At 43.2% G+C, this 24,260-nt stretch overlaps 1 protein-coding gene across 2 annotated transcripts in view; it reads right to left on the bottom strand.

Annotated features, from left to right (window-relative positions):
- Window positions 1-24,260, bottom strand: part of SLC6A1 (solute carrier family 6 member 1) — a 310,460-nt gene that overhangs the window by 161,954 nt on the left and 124,246 nt on the right. For both annotated transcript variants that reach the window (XM_069736765.1, XM_069736766.1), the window contains one exon: window positions 8,534-8,944. In XM_069736765.1, coding sequence (XP_069592866.1) covers window positions 8,534-8,771 — 238 coding nt within the window. In that variant the 5' untranslated portion in view covers window positions 8,772-8,944. The remainder of the gene's footprint in view (window positions 1-8,533; window positions 8,945-24,260) is intronic.

Here is a 24,260-nt window from a genome sequence, read left to right as displayed (position 1 = left end):
TGTTTAGCTGCTGAGTTTGCCTGGCCTTGCTCTGAGTTACTCCCTCTGAGCTTTTCTCTGTGCTATTGCCTTGATCTTGTAGTCCGCCCTCCAGGAGGCAGAATATCCTGGTCCCTGTGTCTTTGTCCCTGTGTCTTGTTCCATTGCCTTGTCTGTACTTTGTCTTTTCTCGGTCTCCTTGTCTGTGGCTTCATTCCCTGCTTTGTCTTTCCTTGTGTTCTCAGTCTGCTTACACTCCGCACTCTTGCGGCTCTGCTCTCAGACCTTGCTTCGCACTCTCTGGCTTTGCTCTGTGGCTCCGCTCTTTGCGGTTCTATCTGGCTCCGCTCTTTGCGGTTCTATCTGGCTCCGCCTCCTGTGTTTCTACACTTGGCCAGCGTCTCCGCTCTTGGCTCCGCCTCCAGCATCTCCGTTCTTGGCTCCGCCTCCAGCGTCTCCGCTCTTGGCTCCGCCTCCAGCGTCTCCGCTCTTGGCTCCGCCTCCAGCGTCTCCGCTCTTGGTTCCGCCTCCAGCCTCTCCGCTCTTGGCTCCGCCTCCAGCGTCTCCGTTCTTGGCTCCGCCTCCAGCGTCTCCGCTCTTGGCTCCGCCTCCAGCATCTCTGCCCTTGGCTCTGCCTCTTGCGGCTCCGCCCTTGGCTCTGCCTTCTCCTTCTCTTCTCTTAGTTCCACCTTCTACTCGTACTCAGCCTCCTGCGTTTCTGTTCTTGGTTCTAGCTCTTGTGCTTTCGCTCTGCATCCGCTCTTGCGGTCTTTCTCTACTTGTTACTTAGTCCTCCTGTCTGAACAGGTTCCAACCTGTTTCACATACCTGCCTGCAGACCGGTCCCTACCAGTTCTTCCTATGTTCCAGCCGTGCCCGCCTGCCTACCAGAGAGCCAGCCGTGTCCGCCTGCCCGCCAGTGTCTCTGTTGTACCCGTCTGCCTGCCTATGTCCCAGCCGTGCCCGCCTGTCAGCCAGAGTGCCAGCCGTGCCCACTTCGTTCCTTAGTGGGATCAGCAGCCACAGCCAGACATCACCCTGGAGTGGCACCTGGTAGCTTCCTATTGCACAAGTCTGACCTCACCATCAGAGGCTCCAGCGAAGCTACTTAATTACGCACCTTCCAGGGTAGTCTGGTTTGTGGCACAGTGGGGCCACAAACCCCCCGAGCTCACGCCCACCAGTCAGGGCGTGAGCGCGACACAGCCAATGAAAACAAAAAAAGTCATTATCTCAGTAAATTAAAATAATTAACAAAAAACACATGCAAAGGCTTCCTACGCATTTGAAAAGGTCCCTTGGTTTGTCTCAGTAGCTCCACAATCATGGAGAAGACTGCTGACTTCACAGATGTCCAGAAGGCAGTGATTGACACACTCCACAAGGAGGGTAAGCCACAAAAGGTCATTGCTAAAGAAGCTGGCTGTTCACAGAGTGCTGTATCCAAGCACATTAATGGAAAGTTGAGTGGAAGGAAAAAGTGTAGTGGAAAAAGGTGCACAAGCAACTGGGATAACTACAGCCTTGAAAGGATTGTTAAGAAAAGGTCATTCAAAAATTTGGGGGATATTCACAAGGAGTGGGCTGCTGCTAGAGTCATTGCTTCAAGAGCCAACACACACAGAGGTATGTAGGACATGGGCTACAAGTGTCACATTCCTTGTGTCAGCCACTCATGACCAATAGACAACACCAGAAGTATCTTACCTGGGCCAAGGAGAAAAAGAACTGGACTGTTGCTCAGTGGTCCAAAGTGGTGTTTTCAGATGAAAGCAAATGTTGCATTTCATTTGGAAATCAAGGTCCCAGAGTCTGGAGGAAGAGTGGAGAGGTCACAATCCAAGCTGCTGGAGGTCTAGTGTGAAGTTTCCACAATTAGTGATGGTTTGGGGAGCCATGTCATCTGCTGGTGTAGGTTTACTTTGTTTTATCAAGACCAAAGTCAGTGCAGCCATCTACTAGGAAATTTTAGAGCACTTCATGCTTCCCTCTGCCGACAAGTTTTTGGAGATGGAAGTGTCATTCTCCAGCAGGACTTGGCATCTGTCCACACTGCCAAAGTACCAATACTTGATTTAAAAACAGCAGTATCACTGTGCTTGATTGGCAGCAAACACGCTTGACCCCAATCTATGGGGTATTGTCAAGAGGAAGATGAGAGACACCAGACCCAACAATGCAGATGAGCTGAAGGCTGCTATCAAAGCAACCTGGGCTTCCATAACATTTCAGCAGCACCACAGGCTGATCGCTTCCATGCCACGCCGCATTGATGAAGTAATTGATGCAATAGGAGCCCCGACCAAGTGTTGAGTGCATTTACTGAACATACATTTTGGTAGTCCATGTAACAAAGAAGAGAAGGCAGCACTCACCGATCCTTAAAATGGTTTGTCCTTTATTCAGTCACAATATAAAACCTTCATGGCTCGGGGGTTTGTGCCACACAAAAGGTTGATACATAAAATGAGAATAATGGGGATAGGGAAAAATATGCTTAAGTGGGTTAAGAGCTGGCTCAGGGATAGGAAACAAAGGGTGGTTATTAATGGAGCACATTCTGACTGGGTAGCGGTTAGCAGGGGGGTACTACAGGGGTCAGTATTGAGCCCTCTTCTTTTTAACATATTTATTAATGACCTTGTAGGGGGCATTCAGAGTAGAATTTCAATATTTGCAGATGACACTAAACTCTGCAGGGTAATCAATACAGAGGAGGACAATTTTATATTACAGGATGATTTATGTAAACTAGAAGCTTGGGCTGATAAATGGCAAATGAGCTTTAATGGGGATAAATGTAAGGTCATGCACTTGGGTAGAAGTAATAAGATGTATAACTATGCGCTTAATTTTAAATCTCTAGGCAAAACTGTCAATGAAAAATACCTGGGTGTATGGGTGGATAACAAACTCATGTTCAGTGGCCAGTGTCAGGCAGCTGCTACAAAGGCAAATAAAATAATGGGATGCATTAAAAGAGGCATAGATGCTCATGAGGAGAACATAATTTTACCTCTATACAAGTCACTTGTTCGACCACACTTAGAATACTGTGCACAGTTCTGGTCTCCGGTGTATAAGAAATACATAGCTGAACTAGAGCGGGTGCAGAGAAGAGCAACCAAGGTTATTAGAGGACTGGGGGGTCTGCAATACCAAGATAGGTTATTACACTTGGGGCTATTTAGTTTGGAAAAACGAAGACTAAGGGGTGATCTTATTTTAATGTATAAATATATGAGGGGACAATACAAAGACCTTTCTGATGATCTTTTTAATCATAGACCTAAGACAGGGACAAGGGGGCATCCTCTACGTCTGGAGGAAAGAAGGATTAGGCATAACAACAGACGCGGATTCTTTACTGTAAGAGCAGTGAGACTATGGAACTCTCTGCCGTATGATGTTGTAATGAGTGATTCATTAATTAAATTTAAGAGGGGACTGGATACATTTCTGGAAAAGTATAATGTTACAGGGTATATACACTAGATTCCTTGATAGGGCGTTGATCCAGGGAACTAGTCTGATTGCCATATGTGGAGTCGGGAAGGAATTTTTTTCCCCAATGTGGAGCTTACTCTTTGCCACATGGTTTTTTTTTGCCTTCCTCTGGATCAACATGTTAGGGTATGTTAGGTTAGGCTATAGGTTGAACTAGATGGACTTAACGTCTTCCTTCAACCTTAATAACTATGTTACTGTGTTACTATGTTACTAAGATGGGAGTGTGCAGGCTCTGATGACGGCCGTTTCATGCTGGTATAGCGCTTCCACCTGGGGAGGAGTAAGCTTTGGTGCAGGTATTTCTTTCCATGTCACGTCCTTCTAACCACTGGCCTGTAGAAGTGCTATACCAGGGCGAAACAGCCATTATCAGAGCCTGCACACTCCCATGTTCACCCCCCCCGAGCCGTGAAGGTTTTATATTGTGACTTAATAAAGGACAAACCATTTTAAGGATCGGTGAGTGCTGCCTTCTCTTCTTTGTTACGTGGACTGTAGGGTTGAGCGAAACGGGTCGGCCATTTTCAGAAGTCGCCGACTTTTGGCAAAGTCGGGTTTCATGAAACCCGACCCGACCCCTGTGTGGGGTCGGCCATGAGGTCGTCGATCTTCTGAATCTGGTATCGGAATTCCAATACCGAGTTCCGATTTGTTTGCAATATCGGAAATCGGTATCGGAATCCATATTTAAGTGTAAAATAAAGAAATAAAATAAAAAATATTGCTATACTTACCCTCTGACGCGCCCTGGTACTAACCGGAAGCCTTCCTTCCTTAGAATCAGCGCGTGAATGACCTTAGATAACGTCGCAGCTTGTGATTGGTTGCGCGACCGCCCATGTGACCGCTCACGCGACCAATCACAAGCCACGACGTCACCGAAGGTCCTTCAAGCGCTGATTCTTAGGAAGGAAGGCTGCCGGAAAGAAGCAGGGCGCGTCCGAGGGTGAGTATATACCTAATAGGAACCCGACCCGATCCTATAAAAGTAAAAGTCGCTCAACCCTAATGGACTGCATTTCAATGTTTTTTCAGAGGAGCACCCAAGATCCGGAGGCTAAGCTTCAATGAGCACACAGCATGTTAGGTGTTTTGATCCAGTGAGGTCGGCGGTGCTGTCTACTATTTATCTTTAGACAGACGCCAATGCATTTTGGTAAGCCAACATTTAAGATTTTAAAATCCATTTTTCAAGCTGGTGTTATAAAGTAATCTAATTTACTGAGATAATTACTTTTTGGTTTTCATTGGCTGTAAGCCATAAGCATCAACATTAACAGAAATAAATACTTGAAATAGATCACTCTGTAATGACTCTACATAATATATGAGTTTCACTTTTTGTATTGAAGAACTGAAATAAATTAACTTTTTGATGTTATTCTAATTTTGGGAGAAGCACCTGTATGCAGAACTTTGTTTTTTCTTTGCCCATTTTTTCACCATTTATAAACATATAGAAATGTAGAATAATTCAGTTCATTAAAGACAGTGTTTCCACAAAAAAGATATTAAAATCATAAAGAGATTTTTCATGGTTAGAAACACAAGAATGCTTTCCTTCTTCAACGTTGTTACATCTTTCCAGAGGTTTTCTGTAATGTCACAGTCTAAACAGGCATCTGATCACTTGACAAAGTGCTCACAAATGTTCTATCCCCAGAAGAAGACTTTAGCTGCATCTCCTTCCCACCAGCTTATTTGCTGTATGGCTCTAGACTGCAGCTGCATCCCCCTCCTTTCAGTTAATTTACTGTATGGCTTTAGACTGCAGCCGTATCTCCCTCCTACCAGGCTACTATTTACTGTATGGTTCTAGATGGAAGATGCACCCCCTTCTAAAGGGCCTATTATTTACTCTACTGTATGGCTCTAGACTGCAGATGCATCCCTCTCATAAAGTTCCTACCAGCCTGCTATTTACTGTATGGCTCTACACACAGCTGCATCCCCCTCCTACCAGCCTACTATCCACTGTACGGCTCAATACGCAGCTGCATTCTCCTCCTAACAACCTACTATTTACTGTATGGCTCTATACGCAGCTGCATCCCCCCCCTACCAGCCTACTATTTACTGTATGGCTTTATACGCAGCTGCATCCCCCTCCTACCAGCATACTATTTACTGTATGGCTCTATACACAGCTGCATCCCCCTCCTACCAACCTTCTATTTATTGTATTGCTCTATACGCAGCTGCATCCCCCTCCTACCAGCTTTCTATTTACTGTATGGCTCTATACACAGCTGCATCCCCCTCCTACCAACCTTCTATTTACTGTATGGCTCAATACGCAGCTGCATCCCCCTCCTACCAACCTTCTATTTACTGTATGGCTCTATACGCAGCTGCACCCCCTCCTACCAACCTACTATTTACTGTTTGGCTCTATACGCAGCTGCATCCCCCTCCTACCAGCCTACTATTCACTGTATGGCTCTATATGCAGCTGCATCCCCCTCCTACCAACCTTCTATTTACTGTATGGCTCTATACGCAGCTGCATCCCCCTCCTACCAACCTTCTATTTACTGTATGGCTCTATACACAGCTGCATCCCCCTCCTACCAGCCTACTACTTACTGTATGGCTCTATATGCAGCTGCATCCCCCTCCTGCCAGCCTACTATTTACTTTACGGCTCTATACACAGCTGCATCCCCCTCCTACCAACCTTCTATTTACTGTATGGCTCTATACGCAGCTGCATCCCCCTCCTACCAGCCTACTATTTACTGTATGGCTCTATACGCAGCTGCATCCCCCTCCTACCAGCCTACTATTCACTGTATGGCTCCATACTCAGCTGCGTCCCCCTCCTATCAACCTTCTATTTACTGTATGGCTCTATACGCAGCTGCATCCCCCTCCTACCAACCTTCTATTTACTGTATGGCTCTATACGCAGCTGCATCCCCCCCTCCTACCAGCCTACTATTTACTGTATGGCTCTATACGCAGCTGCATCCCTCTCCTACCAGCCTACTATTTACTGTATGGCTCTATACGCAGCTGCATCCCCCTCCTACCAGCCTACTATTTACTGTATGGCTCTATACGCAGCTGCATCCCCCTCCTACCAGCCTACTATTCACTGTATGGCTCTATACGCAGCTGCATCCCCCTCCTACCAACATTCTATTTACTGTATGGCTCTATACGCAGCTGCATCCTCCTCCTACCAACCTTCAATTTACTGTATGGCTCTATACACAGCTGCATTCCCCTCCTACCAGCCTACTATTTACTGTATGGCTCTATATGCAGCTGCATCCCCCTCCTACCAACCTTCTATTTACTGTATGGCTCTACACGCAGCTGCATCCCCCTCCTGCCAGCCTACTATTTACTGTATGGCTCTATACGCAGCTGCATCCCCCTCCTACCAGCCTACTATTTACTGTATGGCTCTATACGCAGCTGCACCCCCTCCTACCAACCTTCTGTTTACTGTATGGCTCTATACGCAGCTGCATCCCCCTCCTACCAACCTTCTATTTACTGTATGGCTCTATACGCAGCTGCATCCCCCTCCTACCAACCTTCTATTTACTGTATGGCTCTATACGCAGCTGCATCCCCCTCCTACCAACCTTCTATTTACTGTTTGGCTCTATACACAGCTGCATCCCCCTTCTACCAGCCTACTACTTACTCTATGGCTCTATACGCAGCTGCATCCCCCTCCTACCAACCTTCTATATACTGTATGGCTCTATACGCAGCTGCATCCCCCTCCTACCAGCCTACTATTTACTGTATGGCTCTATACGCAGCTGCATCCCCCTCCTACCAGCCTACTATTTACTGTACGGCTCTATACACAGCTGCATCCCCCTCCTACCAACTTTCTATTTACTGTATGGCTCTATACGCAGCTGCATCCCCCTCCTACGAGCCTACTATTTACTGTATGGCTCTATACGCAGCTGCATCCCCCTTCTACCAGCCTACTATTTCCTGTATGGCTCTATACGCAGCTGCATCCCCCTCCTACCAACCTACTATTTACTGTATGGCTCTATATGCAGCTGCATCCCCCTCCTACCAGCCTACTATTTACTGTATGGCTCTATACGCAGCTGCATTCCCCTCCTACCGGCCTACTATTTACTGTATGGCTCTATATGCAGCTGCATCCCCCTCCTACCAGCCTACTATTTACTGTATGGCTCTATACGCAGCTGCATCCCCCTCCTACCAGCCTTCTATTTACTGTTAGGCTGTATACGCAGCTGCATCCCCCTCCTACCAACCTTCTATTTACTGTATGGCTCTATACGCAGCTGCTTCCCCCTCCTACCAGCCTACTATTTACTGTATGGCTCTATAAGCAGCTGCATCCCCCTCCTACCAACCTTCTATTTACTGTATGGCTCTATACGCAGCTGCATCCCCCTCCTACCAACCTTCTATTTACTGTATGGCTCTATACGCAGCTGCATCCCCCTCCTACCAGCCTACTATTTACTGTATGTCTTTGGACTATAACTGCATCCCCCTCTTAAAGTTCCTGTTAGTTACTGCATGCTCTATACTGCAGCTGCATCCCCCTCCTACCAGCCTACATTACTGTATGTGTATGTCCCTTTCTTTTCTGGAAAACGATAGAGTTTTCTAAATGTGCACCAAAAAAACTAGATTTTTTTAATTAAAATGTTTCTTTTTTTTATAACAAGCAAAATGCTGCCAAACTTTGTGCATTTTTATGTACTGCTGAAAAAAATATTGATAGGTACCTTATTTATCGTAATTATTTTCATTATATACTAGGGCAATGGGACTTCCTGTTATTTGTTGGCTGGCAACCACGATCACTCTCCTTTGTTAAAATAAAATTGCCTATTAAAAGGAAATGCTTTAGACATACTGTATATGCACAGTATACTGTAAGATAACAATATAAAACCTACCTAATATATACTGTACTTAGTCTTTCAACATTAAAAGTCCAATAGATAAATGGAATATTATTTTATTTCCACAATTAACAAAATACTAATACTACTGAGGATAATAAATACATCTAAGAGTGTCTTACCTCCTCCGTTCTTTCCACACAGATACGGAAATCTCCATACATTCCCTAAGCCAATTGCATATCCCACACAGGACATAAGGAAATCAAATCTTCCCTTCCATGTATCTCTCTCAAGATCTTCTGCTTTTTTCTTCTGCACTTTTACAACCAAGGTCTTGGGCTTATCATTTGTGATCGGTGCTTCGCTGACCTCGGTAGAAATTTGTCCATCTGAAACCTTAGTTCCATTTGTTGCCATGTCTCTTGGCTTGGAATGGCAGTGCCTGGTGCCCAGACGAGAAATTTCAGCACCAGTCCACGTGGACAGCAGTTTCGCGGCTCCCTTTTACTTCACTAGGGTTACAAAGATGATTTAAAAATCCTCTGTTTATAGTTGCAAATCCACAACAGATTAGAAGATTAGAAGTTCAGCTGAAAAAAAACAAAACATAAAAATGTTTATATACATCATAACAATAAAAGATTTATATTATTTGTGTACATTTATGATAAAAAATACTATGTCACTAGGGTTATGTTTATTGCAAACAGCATGCCAAGAAAAAAAGGAGTTACACATTTTAGGAGGAATAATGTTGTTTAATAGATATGAATAGATGAGGAAAAATTAGATTTCACCTGTTTACACAGACCTTTCTTCAGAAATTTGATTCTCAGAGAAGTTACTTTCAAATTTAATGTCTCTTGTTATGCTCCATGGTCTCTCCAGACCCCAGAACATAATAAATGTAATCTGTAAAAAATAAAGTACTTATAATCACTAGTGTTGAGCGATACCGTCCGATATTTGAAAGTATCGGTATTGGATGGTATCGGCCGATATCCGAAAAATATCAGATATCGCCGATACCGATATCCGATACCAATACAAGTCAATGGGACACAAATATCGGAAGGCATCCTCTATGGTTCCCAGGGTCTGAAGGAGAGGAAACTCTCCTTCAGGCCCTGGGATCCATATTCATGTGTAAAATAAAGAATAAAAATAAAAAATATTGATATACTTACCCTCGGACGCGCCCTGGTTGTCACCGCTGCAACTGCCATGCTTCCCTTTCTAAGAATGAGCGCGTTAAGGACCTTCGATGACGTCGCGGCTTGTGATTGGTAGCTGAGCGGTCATGTGACCGCTCACGCGACCAATCACAAGCCGCGACGTCATCGAAGGTCCTTAACGCGCTCATTCTTAGGAACGGAAGCATGGCGGTTGCAGCGGTGACAACCAGGGCGCGTCCGAGGGTAAGTATATCAATATTTTTTTTTTTATTCTTTATTTTACACATGAATCTTAATCCCGATACCGATTCCCGATATCACAAAAATATCGGAACTCGGTATCGGAATTCCGATACCGCAAATATCAGCCGATACCCGATACTTGCGGTATCAGAATGCTCAACACTAATAATCACCTTACCGCTCACCCCTTCTAATTCACAAAAGGTCAGGATGTCAGGAGGTCACGATGAATGCCCTGACGTTGCGTATGCATGTTCAGAACCATCTTGGGGCACATAAGAGTGGGAAGTCCAGACCTAGCATGAGAGGCACCGGGATTTCTGTTCTCGAAGTGGTCATTACAAGATATGACAAGAACCGTATGTGTGACGGAAACTAACAAAGGGGCTGTAGAGGGGGGGTATAAGTTATTTTTTGTTACATTTTTTGATGGACCTCTAAGGTTCAAAAAATGGAGGCCAACGTTGAAGCATTTATCGAAAGCTGATTTTTGTACTGTTCGACTAGCATTCAATTCCACCATAAAATAATCACTCATTTCTATTTTTAAAGTAACCCTAATAAAGAAACAGGACGGAAGAAGAATCAACATCTTTGAAATGTGGTGCTGGAGATGAATGTTATCAATAGCATGGGTGGGAAGAGGAACAAATGAATCGATTTTGGAAGAAATCAAACCAGACATGTCACTCAAAGCAAGGATCACCAAGCTAGGACTTGCCTACTTTGGACCCATCATATAAAGAGAGCAATCACTGGAGAAAGACATCATGGTAGGAAGAATAAAAGGAACAAGGCGAAGAAGAAGCCCAGCAACCTGACAGCTTGATACTACCAAGATAATGGTGGAGAAGAACCCGGTGGACTTATCCAGGCTTGCACAAGTTTGATCTTCCTACAGATCATTCATATATCAAGTCTCCATGGCTCGAGATTGAGCAGAAGGCCGTTAAAAAAATTTTTAGAACTGATACACCATGTTAAACCTAGTGCATGGTTTAGTGGATCAGTGCATTACCTATAGATTCTCTGTTTGGTGTTCTTTAATCTCAGCTGTCTTGCACAAATACCTTAGGCACTGCCATTAGGTAAAACAGTGTATCAATTTTGCCTGAATTGGTCCTATAAGTTCTTCATACATTAAATAGCCATAAGTATATATACGAATAAAAAAATCTGAGTACCATTTTTCAACATGTAGAATTTCTTGGCAAGATTATTTATGAGTTGCAGCGCTATAAAAAATTTTCCTCTAGTGTTAATTTACTGTAGGAGATCATTGCATTACTTGAGTTATAATAAATTAAATAGTGTAAATAGCAGATTTTATCCCTTACCCAATTTAGACATAAAGTTATGACTTAGGTGGGTTCCTCCTGTTTGCCGCAGGAACAGGTGGTGATTTTGCAACTTTTCCGGAACTTGTCAGCTAATTTGAACAGCTGACACGTGCGCCTAACAGCCGCAGGTGGAATCGTGATCCACCCACAGCTGTTAACATGTTAAATGCTGCTGTCAATATCTGACAGAGGCATTTAATATGTTCGCACCCGGATGCATGTCACTTATCCCACCCATCAGGGCCCTTGTCACATGACCATGGGTTGCCGATGGGTTGGCATGACAACCCAAGGGTCTGCAGCAGACCCCTGTGGTTGTCATTGCTGGATAGCTATGAGCACCGCTAAGAGGTCGGCGCTCACAGCAAGTGTGCATTTTAGCTACATAAAGCAGGGCTGAAGCCCTGCTCTGTGTATCACAAGTGATCGGAAGATTGCAGCTTCTAGTCTCCCATAGAGACTATTGGAGCAATTAAAAAGTAAAAAAAAGTTTTAAAAAATATTAAGTAAATAAAAAAATATAAAAGTTGAAATCACTTCCGTTTGCCCCATTCAAAATAAAATAAAGAACAAAATACACATATTTCATTTCACAGTGTTCAGAATTGCCGTATAGATCAATATATAAAAATAATTAATCCAATCGGTAAACGGCGTAATGAGAAAAAAATTCAAAGCGCCATTATTAGGCTTTTTTGTTTTCTGCAACATTGCACTAAAATGCAATAATGGGCAATCAAGAGATTGTATCTACAACAAAATGGTATCAATAAAAATGTCAGATTGGTGCGCAAAAAAATAATCCCTGACCCAGCCCCAGAACACAAAAAATGGAGACAATACGGGTCTCGGAAAATGGAGACTTTGTTTAAGAAGCTTTGTTTTTTTCACTGCTTAAGTAAAGTAAAAAAGAACCTATACATGTTTGATAACTATGAACTCATAATGAACTGGAGAATTATAAAGGCAGGTCAGTTTTAGAATTTAGTGAACATGGTAAAATAGCAAAACAAAAAACAATTGTGAAATTTCACTTTTTTTTGCAATTTCACCGCTCTTTGAATTTTTTTGCCCATTTTACAGTACACTATATGGCAAAACCAATGATGTTTTTCAAAAGTACAACTCGTCCTGCAAAAAAACAAGCCTTCACATGGCCATATTGATGGAACAATAAAAAAGTTATGGCTCTGGGAAAAAGGGGATAACAAAATGGAAACTCAAAAACAGAAAAACCCAAGGTGGTGAACGGGTTAATTGCAGTATATATAATAACATTAATAACAAAATTAAAATCTAATATCACCCTGGCTACAGTACTTTCACTGCTTAAACATGATGTGAAAGCTGGACAATAAAATTCAAGGAAAACTGTCATAAGAAAATTACTTATTGTTTAAAACAGACTTTTATATATGATGTATTAAACAAAATTTTGCCAGGTTTTCTTTTAATATCATGATCTTCATTAAAAAATACAAAATTAGTAACTTTGCAATTTTCACACTAGCCACCTGTGGCATTTTAAACTTCCTGTCCTTTCAGGAAGAGTTTGCAGTTTCCTCATCAGCAGAGGCAGGATTAAAATGACAGGAAACACCACTATGCACAGCTGATAACACGGTCACAGCTTCCCCTGCTTTCTTTTTTATTTTTTTTTCATTAGATACTTCAATACAAAAGATTTGAGAGGGATCTGACCATTGTGGCTATGTACATGTGTTGTTTCCTGAAACAAAGGGAAGTTAGACTATCACAAGGCACTAGTGGCCAATGTGAACAATTAAAGTTTTCTCATTTTTAAATTTTATTTTTATTTTGCATCCGTCAATCATAGTCTTGGATTTTTTTTATGCAAAATGTTTTTAGGAAATCTGATAAATGTTGCTCCTTTTAATTGACTAGTCTATTTTATCACAAGTCTTGCTGGTCCATCAGTATGATGTCCCGGACCTCCTACAAATGCTGTACAACGAAAAGTCTGAAACTTTTGCATCCATTTTGTGAAAATTCAAACAGTGGCCCACAAGGCACAAACAGTAGTAGAATCAGCTGTGATGAGAGTGCCACATGTGTTGACTACACATTTGCTTTTATAGTCAAATTTTAAGTTTAGGCTGGAGGTTCACTTTGAATGTTTTAAAGTAAATGAGAAGAAGAACACTATAACATAAGATGAATGGACACAAGAAAAGTCATTAACAAACCAAAACCAAAGTCAAGAATAAGAAATTCTAAAGAAACTATTACAATAATCACTCTAAAAAAGTTATCAATGCATTTTTGGGTTCCCCAATCTTGCAAGTTGTCGTAAAGTTACGAATAGCTAAGAACCCTGAGCGTGAGACCAAATGACACTTTCGGAGGACATAGTAAACTATATAAGACAAACATATTTAAATATATTTTTACAATGATATGCAAAATGATTCCAAAATATTTATCAATATTGTTATTTAACCTATGTGGCTATAACTTTTTACAAGATTTCATTTTCTATCAGTCTGATTTTATAATAATTCATAGGTGCTTAGTATTATAATATGGCAAGAATAAACTCAGGAACATTCTATTGATGACAGATAGTAGTTTTACAGATTTTTTTTAAGATAGAGGCTCACATTTGGTATTGCTGTATTATAGGTATACATAAAGTTGTAGTTTATGGATGCAAGATTTGCCAGAGAACCTGTCAGCACAGTTTAGTAATGTAAATTAAAGACATGGCTGTAATGGGGCTGTAATACAGATTACATTGATACCTTTGATGAAGAAATCGGCTTTGCTGTTCTTCTTCAATCACCATTTTAAGTTTTTTGCTAACTAGATTTCGGTGTACAGGGTGTTAGGGTTGGCGGAACGCACCGAATATATTTATTAAGTAAGATTGGTGCGTTCGCCACCCGGGATCCACCGTGCAGGAAAGAACCTGCTGCTAAGTGAATGGCGGCACTATATGGCAGTACAATGTGATTACACACACGGGTTAACTTCACCCTGTGTGAAGGAAGCGATCCCTGTTAAGTCACAGGGTCGCGGTACTGTACAGAAAGCTCAAGCAAGGAACCACAGAACTCTATCCCAGGACACAGGATTAGAGTTAGTGTAGACCTCTTGCGATCGACACCACAATTTTGGGTATCAGATGTAACTATTATGCACAGAAGTGCATGCTGTGCCACACTAGCGGACGCCACTAACCACCCAGACTTGGGTAAGGCAAGCGCTCTAATAGCGCACTGGCGGTCACAGCAGTTAGACGCTGCTTCGTGTGTTAAAGCTGTGAGTTCAGCCGGGTGCTAGATTGCAGCCATACACCTTACACGAACAGTCATACACAAGGGATGGGTTTTTTAAGGAACGACTTGCACTCATCAACACACACACAATGACAATAGTCAATACTAGCGCATGGCCGTGCGGCCATGCGGGCCTTAAATAGTTGCAGCATGTTTAGGACCTTTCAAAGAAGGACCAATGGAATTGCTGCAGTACCTGAGCATGAGACCCTGGATCTCCACTGAGAGATCTCGCCCTGGGCATGCTCAGAGTGCAAAGCAGGATTTACTCCTAGCACCTACAAGGACCTTAGCTGCAGTATCTGATCATGTGACCCTCGATCTCCACTGAGAGATCTTACTCTGGGCATGCTCAGAACGTGAAAAGCAGGACTTAGTCCCAGAATTGTCTGCTCGCCACTGCCCAGCACTGACTTCAATGGCAGAAGCAGGAAATGCAGCAGTAACTCTTAGCACAGAGTCAGACTGAGCAAGACGCTGGGATCGACGTCTCCACTGAGCAGGTTCCACTGCGGCAGGAGAAGAATGGGAGACCGCAGCGGAGATGGCCCGAGATTCCCCCGGCGCAGAGGCAGGAACTCGACCCCTAACACAGGGGTTGGACTGTGCAATGGATCTTCTCCTCCCTGTCTGTGATTCCCCAGCTCCTCCGCCTGCCTCTGGTCTGTTAATGACCTGCCTCCTCTGTCTGACATCTCAGCAGTGACCTGTCATTTGAAGACCAAAGGCAGGAGAGGGTCGGGGAGTCACAGACAGGGTAGAGAAGCCCCAATGCACAATCCAACCCCTGTGACCCAAAATCTAATTAGCAGAAAACTTCAAGTGGTGATTAAAAAAGAACAAAGCGGATTTCTTCACCAAAGGTATCAGTTTAATCTATATTGCAGACCATTACAGCCCTGACTTTGCTTCACATTACAAAATGGTGCTGACAAGTTATTTGTAAAGATAAATATTCTCTAGCACAAAAGAGCTCTAGCTGTAAATGAGTGACACAGGGTTTCAACGATACCTGGAAAAATTCAAAGTCAAAATTATTGCCACTATATGGACACCATTTTGAAGGGTTGTTGGACTATTCCTGAAAGTCTGCTGTCATGTCATATGACTACAGACTTCTGAATACTTACAGCATGCGCACCACATGCTGTCAGGATTCTCCAATGTCTTCAGCGAGACGTGACTGCAAGTATGTGACATGTCACATACTGACTAGACATGTGCAACCTCATTCAATTGGCTTATATTGAGCGAGGTCAAGCAAGTCTAGTCGGCACGTGACACAAAGTCTCGCCGTTGACACTCGAGAATCCTGACAGCGTGCAGTGTACGCACTGTAAGGATTCACAAGTCTGCAATTACTCTACTTTTAGCAAAAGACCAGACAAATGCTTGCTTTTTACATGTTCTTAAGAAAGAATACATACATTGACATATAGGTAATGTTTCCAGCTGTATGCTGGATTTGACGCATAACGCATGAAGTTAAACAGATAAACTAGCTCCTAATTGTCTTACTTTTGGCCATTCATTTGTGCCGACAAACTGGCACATGAAAATAATAAAAACTGTTTATATTTAGACAACTTCACAAGCCAATGCCTCTTTTCGACAATCTGTAAAAATTGCCTAGTAAGGTGCGTAAATCTTTTCTCTTTGCTACAGATCAATAAAATAAATTGTCTAAATCGATTTGCTTAAAAATATGTTCAACTTATGCCAATTTTTTACCACATTGGTAAATATGGGCAAGTCCAATTTGCTGTCACCAATCCTCCTTTCGACTTTGTACCTTTTCTTATTATTGATTCAAGTTCAACGTACCAGTTTCCATGAAGACAAAGAACCAAATTAACTGATGTTCTTACTTGAAATAAAATAGAAACATATCGACCGATTTTACGGAGCAAAATATTATAGAACCAGCTGTAAAAGATGGATGTACAGTATGTAATTGTAAGTGCAATCAGTTTGCAATTAGAAGTTTCTGAAAGGTGCAGATGATTGTATGCGCGCATGACTGTTTTTCTTCAGTTGATCATGCAGTAAATCTTTATGATTTAAAGGGAAGGTGCCGCGTTTTAATATTGTAAAAAAAAAAAAAAAACCTCTTTAATTCCTTATTTTTATAAGTTATTTTCAAGTGCATAGTATTTATTGTTTTTTTTTTATTCATTTTTTTTTCTGCCACTGGGCGCGGCCATTTTCATTTGCAGGACTGTAAGTGTAGCTGCACGACACTTACAGTCTTCACATACGGCAGCCCTGGACATAGACATCTGTAGTCGGGAGGCGACCCCATAGCTAGCATTATAAGCTGCTCTCTGCTCTGATGTGGCCACGCCCCCTGGGCTGTCTCCACATCACAGCAGAGGCAGGAGATCGGCGCCATCTTGCTTCAGCCTACAGTGGAGTGTACCTGTGAGCTCCACTGTGACTGAGCTGTGCTGTTGGAGGGGCAGCTCCATCTGTCTCCCCTCACACTCAGCGGCCGTTCCCTGTCCTCTGCTGCCTGGTGTGTGGCTGAATCTCTAGAATCGCTAGAGAGTCTGAAGTGCTGTGGTCTGATGTTCTCTTATCAGGAGCTGCAGAGAGGTAACAGAGGGGGATGGGGAGAATCTCTGTCCTGCTCCGACCTCACTGCAGCTCCTCACAGGACATCAGACCCTGCATCTATCACTATACTGTGCTGAGCCATGTATCTAATCCTATCCTGTGCTGACCTGTGTATCTAATCCTGTGGAATACTGACTGCTGAGCCATGTATCTAATCCTCTCTTGTGTGATACTGTCTGGTGAGCCGTGTATCTAATCCTCTCCTGTGTGATAGTGTCTGCTGAGCCGTGTATCTAATCCTATCCTGTGCTGACCTGTATATCTAATCATGTGGAATACTGACTGCTGAGCCGTGTATCTAATCCTCTCCTGTGTGATACTGTCTGCTGAGCCGTGTATCTAATCCTCTCCTGTGTAATACTGTCTGGTGAGCCGTGTATCTAATCCTCTCCTGTGTGATACTGTCTGCTGAGCCGTGTATCTAATCTTCTCCTGTGTGATACTGTCTGGTGAACCGTGTATCTAATCCACTTCTATGCACTCCTCTCCACCCTGCATATCTTTCCCCATTGCACACACAACTCAATGCGTGCGATAACAGGAGCTGCGAGCGTCATGCTGTATTATGGCATTATGTGAGATCTATATGATGGTATTATGTGATCTGTATGGTGGTATTATGCTTGATCAGTATTGTGAGAATTATATGGTGGTATTGTGTGTGATCTATATGGCGGTATTATGTGATAACACTGGCAGCATTATGTGTGATCTATATGGCGGCATTATGTGAGAACACTATGGCAGTATTGTGTGTGATCTATATGGCGGTATTATGTGAGAACACTATGGCAGTATTATGTGTGATCTATATGGCGGTATGTGAGAACACTATGGCAGTATTATGTGTGATCTATATGGCGGTATTATGTGAGAACACTATGGCAGTATTATGTGTGATCTATATGGCGGTATTATGTGAGAACACTATGGCAGTATTATGTGTGATCTATATGGCGGTATTATGTGAGAACACTATGGCAGTATTATGTGTGATCTATATGGAGGTATGTGAGAACACTGGCGGTATTATGTGTGATTTATATGGTGGTATGTGAGAACACTGGCAGTATTATATGTGATCTATATGGCGGTATTATGTGAGAACACTATGGCAGTATTATGTGTGATCTATATGGTGATATGTGAGAACACTGGCGGTATTATGTGTGATCTATATGGTGGTATGTGAGAACACTGGCGGTATTATGTGTGATCTATATGTCGGTATTATGTGAGAACACTGGCGGTATTATGTGTGATCTATATGGCGGTATTATGTGAGAACACTATGGCATTATTATGTGTGTTCTATATGGCAGTATGTGAGAACACTGGCGGTATTATGTGTGATCTATATGGTGGTATTATGTGAGAACTGTATGACAGTATTGTGTGATCTATTTGATAGTATTGTGTGTGATCTATATGGCGGTATTATGTGAGAACACTATGGCAGTATTATCTTCAGAAAGCGGACCCATTCTATGGTGGTTCTGGCTGAGCACCTGCACGCGGGTCTGGGGTAATAGAGGGGATAGCGTGACCTCCAGTTCGGTGTAGTCAGGGGAAAGCTGGTGAGGTAGCTGAAGAGAGGGGTCTCATTTTTATTGTTACTATATGGCTACATTTCCTTCCCAGCGTCACCCCGACTGCGCCTGTCGCCTCGCTTTCACACATTGCCAGGACAGGATGGGGAAGACAGGATCTGAGGAGGGGAATGGGGTCTGCATGCAAAGTCTGGATCAGAACAGGCCATCAATCCGCAGAAATGTTTCCTGGATTTCTGTGGAGCAAACAAGCAGATGGTCCATCCATGTGTATAAAAGACAGCACTCTATGTACAATCCCTGGCTGCTCCGCACACCGAACAGGGGGCCCCCATAGACCAGCACACTGCTCTCCTGAAATACTCTGTGCTGCTGTCACCCTGCTCCCTCCACCACATATCTCCTAGAATCCATGCTGCCTGCCATCCTCGGTGACCGTAGACTTGTCAGTATAAGGCTGCTTTCACATTAGCATCGGTACAGGCCCGTTGCAGTCTTATGACGCTTCCGCTGCCCCATTGTAAGGTCTGGGGAGGATGGGGCGGAGTTTCGGCCGTGCATGTGCGGTCGAAAATGGTGGACTCGACGCACAAACGTTACATGTAACTTTTTTTGTGGCGGCGGTCCACCAAAACATGACGCAACCGTCGCACGACAGTTACGACGTGTGGCAATGCGTCGGTAATGTTAGTCTATGGGGAAAAAACGCATCCTGCAGACAACTTTGCAGGATGCGTTTTTTCTTCTGAATGACGCATTGCGACGTACAGCCAACAACGCTAGTGTGAAAGTAGCTTAAGGCTGCCGTCCACTATCAGTATTTGGTCAGTACTTTACCTCAGTATTTGTAAGCCAAAACCAGGAGTGGGTGATAAATACAGAAGTGGTGACCTGTTTCTATTATACTTTTCCTCTATTTGTTCCACTCCTGGTTTTGGCTTACAAATACTGAGGTAAAATACTGACCAAATACTGATAGTGTGACGGAAGCCATACTCTGCAGTCACCAACAAAATGGCTGCTCACTGGGTTCCTGAATATCATCCTCTCTAATCCCTTAGCAAACACCCAGAAGGGGAGGAGAGGAGACATCACACGTCAGCAGACTCCGCCCATAATTACTGCAGTGCAGTAATGTGAGCTAGTTGTACACTAGGTTTTTCTGAAATTTCAGCAGCTGCTCCCCCTAGTGTTGAAAAGTGGAAATTCCAAAACTTTTCAAATTATTTTTCATATTTTACTAAATTATAAACAAATGATAATATTTTTTAAGAAAATGCAATCATTAATTCTTTACATTTTTACAATTTCTGAAAAAAAATTTTTTTGATGGCACCTTCCCTTTAAAGGAATATTTTATGCAAAGAAAAACTCAATTAGATAATGTCTGAAAAGCCTAGTCAACTTCTTTCTGGTATTGCTTTTATGTACATCATTTCAGTTTCCATTGGCAGACCATGTCAATGACTAATGATCAGTTTTTGCCGAAATTCAAAATCATCAGATTTACAAGAATTAGATTGTAAAGTTGATTGCACATAATTTATTCAATGTAAATCAAATGTACATAATTATAGTATGAGATCTTCAGAAGCCAAAGCACAATAAATATAGGTAATGCAAAAAAATATAACATAATATAATAAATATCGGGAGGGGAGTATAACAAAAAAAAAGAAACATTATTATTTCACTTTGTATTTGATAAGACATTATTTATTTATTTTTAGATTGACAGGGCTTATTTACTCCAACACTTTATATTGATTTATAGGTATTTTTACTTAATTTTTCTGTCTATATATTTGCATATGTTGTAATTATCGTTGGTATCTGTATGCATAGTATATTTGAATATTGGATATACATTTATTATCACTGGATATCCATACATTATTTGATTATTCTAATTGTTTTTTATTATGGGATTGATACTTTGTATTTTTGATTAATTATATTGATGGTACTTTATTTTTGATATATTCTCATATATGTGGCTACTTCTGAGAATATTCCTTGTCCTATATATCATGTCAGTGATTTAACATGTTTATAACTAGTTTTAAATGGTTTAATGGTTTTAACTATGTAGTGTTGGTTGCTTTCCAATTAAGCAATTCTAAGTACGCAGTGCCTTTTAATACGATGGCTGCAATACATTAAGAGGATTAAACTTTTGATGGGAGGAGGAGCGCTTTTTTAAGTTGGCTGTAAACATTTGAAATTGTTTCTTACAGTTTGTGGTTGGTGTCATTGCATGGTGAGCCACACTGTTTAGTTGGAAACATTTTTGCAGCCTTCATGGCCTAAAACAAACAGCCGCTAGTGATGAGCGAGTATGCACGTTACTCGAGTTTCTCCGAGCATGCTCGGGTGGTCTCCGAGTATTTCGGTGTGCTCGGAGATTTAGTTTGTGTCGACGCAGCTGCCTGATTTGAGGCTGCTATAAAGCTTGAATACATGTGGGGATTCCCTAACAAACAAGCAATCCTCACATGTATTCAGGCTGTCTAGCAGCCGCAAATCATGCAGCTGCGTCAACATAAACTAAATCTCCGAGCACGCTGAAATACTCGGAGACCACCCGAGCATGCTTGGAGAAACTCGAGTAAAGAGCATACTGGCTGTTATGAGAGGCAATTCAGTATCACAATGGACATGGAGGTCAGAGCACATACAGTGATCTGACAATAACCCAAAATAATAGAACGAGCTCTGAGACGTGGGAACTCTGCAGACCGCAATCCCTGATCCTCTCCAAACACAACTAGAGGCAGCCGTGGATTGCGCCTAACGCTACCTATGCAACTCGGCACAGCCTGAGAAACTAACTAGCCTGAAGATAGAAAAAATAAGCCTACCTTGCCTCAGAGAAATACCCCAAAGGAAAAGACAGCCCCCCACATATAATGACTGTGAGCAAGATGAAAAGACAAACGTAGGGATGAAATAGATTCAGCAAAGTGAGGCCCGATATTCTAGACAGAACGAGGATATGAAAGATAACTTTGCGGTCTACACAAAACCCTAAAGAAAACCACGCAAAGGGGCAAAAAGACCCTCCGTACCGAACTAACGGCACGGAGGTACACCCAGTGCATCCCAGAGCTTCCAGCAAAACAAATAGACAAGCTGGACAGAAAAAATAGCAACAAATAGCAAAGAAGCACTTAGCTATGCAGAGCAGCAGGCCACAGGAATGATCCAGAGAAACACAAGTCCAACACTGGAACATTGACAGGAAGCATGAATCAAAGCATTAGGTGGGGTTAAGTAGAGAAGCACCAAACGACCTCACCAGATCACCTGAGGAAGGAAACTCAGAAGCAGCAGTAACAGTTTCCTCCACAAACGGAAGCTCCCATAGAGAATCAGCCGAAGTACCACTTGTGACCACAGGAGGGAGCTCTGCCACAGAATTCACAACAGTACCCCCCCCTTGAGGAGGGGTCACCGAACCCTCACCAGAGCCCCCAGGCCGACCAGGATGAGCCACATGAAAGGCACGAACAAGATCGGGAGCATGGACATCAGAGGCAAAAACCCAGGAATTATCCTCCTGAGCATAACCCTTCCATTTAACCAGATACTGGAGTTTCCGTCTTGAAACACGAGAATCCAAAATCTTCTCCACAATATACTCCAATTCCCCCTCCACCAAAACCGGGGCAGGAGGGTCAACAGATGGAACCATAGGTGCCACGTATCTCCGCAACAATGACCTATGGAAGACGTTATGTATGGAAAAGGAATCTGGAAGGGTCAGACGAAAAGACACAGGATTAAGAACCTCAGAAATCCTATAAGGACCAATGAAACGAGGTTTAAACTTCGGAAAGGAAACCTTCATAGGAATATGACGAGAAGATAACCAAACCAGATCCCCAACACGAAGTCGGGGACCCACACGGCGTCTGCGATTAGCGAAACGTTGAGCCTTCTCCTGGGACAAGGTCAAATTGTCCACTACATGAGTCCAAATCTGCTGCAACCTGTCCACCACAGTATCCACACCAGGACAGTCCGAAGACTCAACCTGTCCTGAAGAGAAACGAGGATGGAACCCAGAATTGCAGAAAAAAGGCGAAACCAAGGTAGCCGAGCTGGCCCGATTATTAAGGGCGAACTCAGCCAAAGGCAAAAAGGACACCCAGTCATCCTGATCGGCAGAAACAAAGCATCTCAGATAGGTTTCCAAGGTCTGATTGGTTCGTTCGGTCTGGCCATTAGTCTGAGGATGAAAAGCCGAGGAAAAAGACAAGTCAATGCCCATCCTACCACAAAAGGCTCGCCAAAACCTCGAAACAAACTGGGAACCTCTGTCAGAAACGATATTCTCTGGAATGCCATGCAAACGAACCACATGCTGGAAGAACAATGGCACCAAATCAGAGGAGGAAGGCAACTTGGACAAGGGTACTAGATGGACCATCCTAGAAAAGCGATCACAGACCACCCAAATGACTGACATCTTTTGAGAGACGGGAAGATCTGAAATAAAATCCATAGAGATATGTGTCCAAGGTCTCTTCGGGACCGGCAAGGGCAAAAGCAACCCACTGGCACGAGAACAGCAGGGCTTAGCCCGAGCACAAATCCCACAGGACTGCACAAAAGAACGCACATCCCGCGACAGAGACGGCCACCAAAAGGATCTAGCCACTAACTCTCTGGTACCAAAGATTCCAGGATGACCAGCCAACACCGAACAATGAACCTCAGAGATCACTTTATTTGTCCACCTATCCGGGACAAACAGTTTCTCCGCTGGACAACGATCAGGTTTATTAGCCTGAAATTTTTGCAGCACCCGCCGCAAATCAGGGGAGATGGCAGACACAATTACTCCTTCCTTGAGGATACCCGCCGGCTCAGATAAACCCAGAGAGTCGGGCACAAAACTCATAGACAGAGCATCCGCCTTCACATTTTTAGAGCCCGGAAGGTACGAAATCACAAAGTCAAAACGGGCAAAAAACAGCGACCAACGAGCCTGTCTAGGATTCAAACGCTTAGCAGACTCGAGATAAGTCAGGTTCTTATGATCAGTCAATACCACCACGCGATGCTTAGCTCCTTCAAGAAAATGACGCCACTCCTCGAATGCCCACTTCATGGCCAGCAACTCTCGGTTGCCCACATCATAATTCCGCTCAGCAGGCGAAAACTTCCTGGAAAAAAAAGCGCATGGTTTCATCACTGTCACTGAACAATCAGAACCTCTCTGCGACAAAACAGCCCCTGCTCCAATCTCAGAAGCATCAACCTCGACCTGGAACGGAAGAGAAACATCAGGTTGACACAACACATGGGCAGAAGAAAAACGACGCTTCAACTCTTGAAAAGCTTCCACAGCAGCAGAAGACCAATTGACCAAATCAGCACCCTTCTTGGTCAAATCGGTCAATGGTTTGGCAATACTAGAAAAATTGCAGATGAAGCGACGATAAAAATTAGCAAAGCCCAGGAACTTTTGCAGACTTTTCAGAGATGTCGGCTGAGTCCAATCATGGATGGCTTGGACCTTAACAGGATCCATCTCGATAGTAGAAGGGGAAAAGATGAACCCCAAAAATGAAACCTTCTGCACACCAAAGAGACACTTTGATCCCTTCACAAACAAAGAGTTAGCACGCAGGACCTGAAAAACCGTTCTGACCTGTTTCACATGAGACTCCCAATC

Source organism: Ranitomeya imitator, chromosome 8, assembly GCF_032444005.1.
Source record: "Ranitomeya imitator isolate aRanImi1 chromosome 8, aRanImi1.pri, whole genome shotgun sequence".
Classification (NCBI taxonomy): domain Eukaryota; kingdom Metazoa; phylum Chordata; class Amphibia; order Anura; family Dendrobatidae; genus Ranitomeya; species Ranitomeya imitator.
This window is presented reverse-complemented; position numbering and strand designations above follow the sequence as displayed.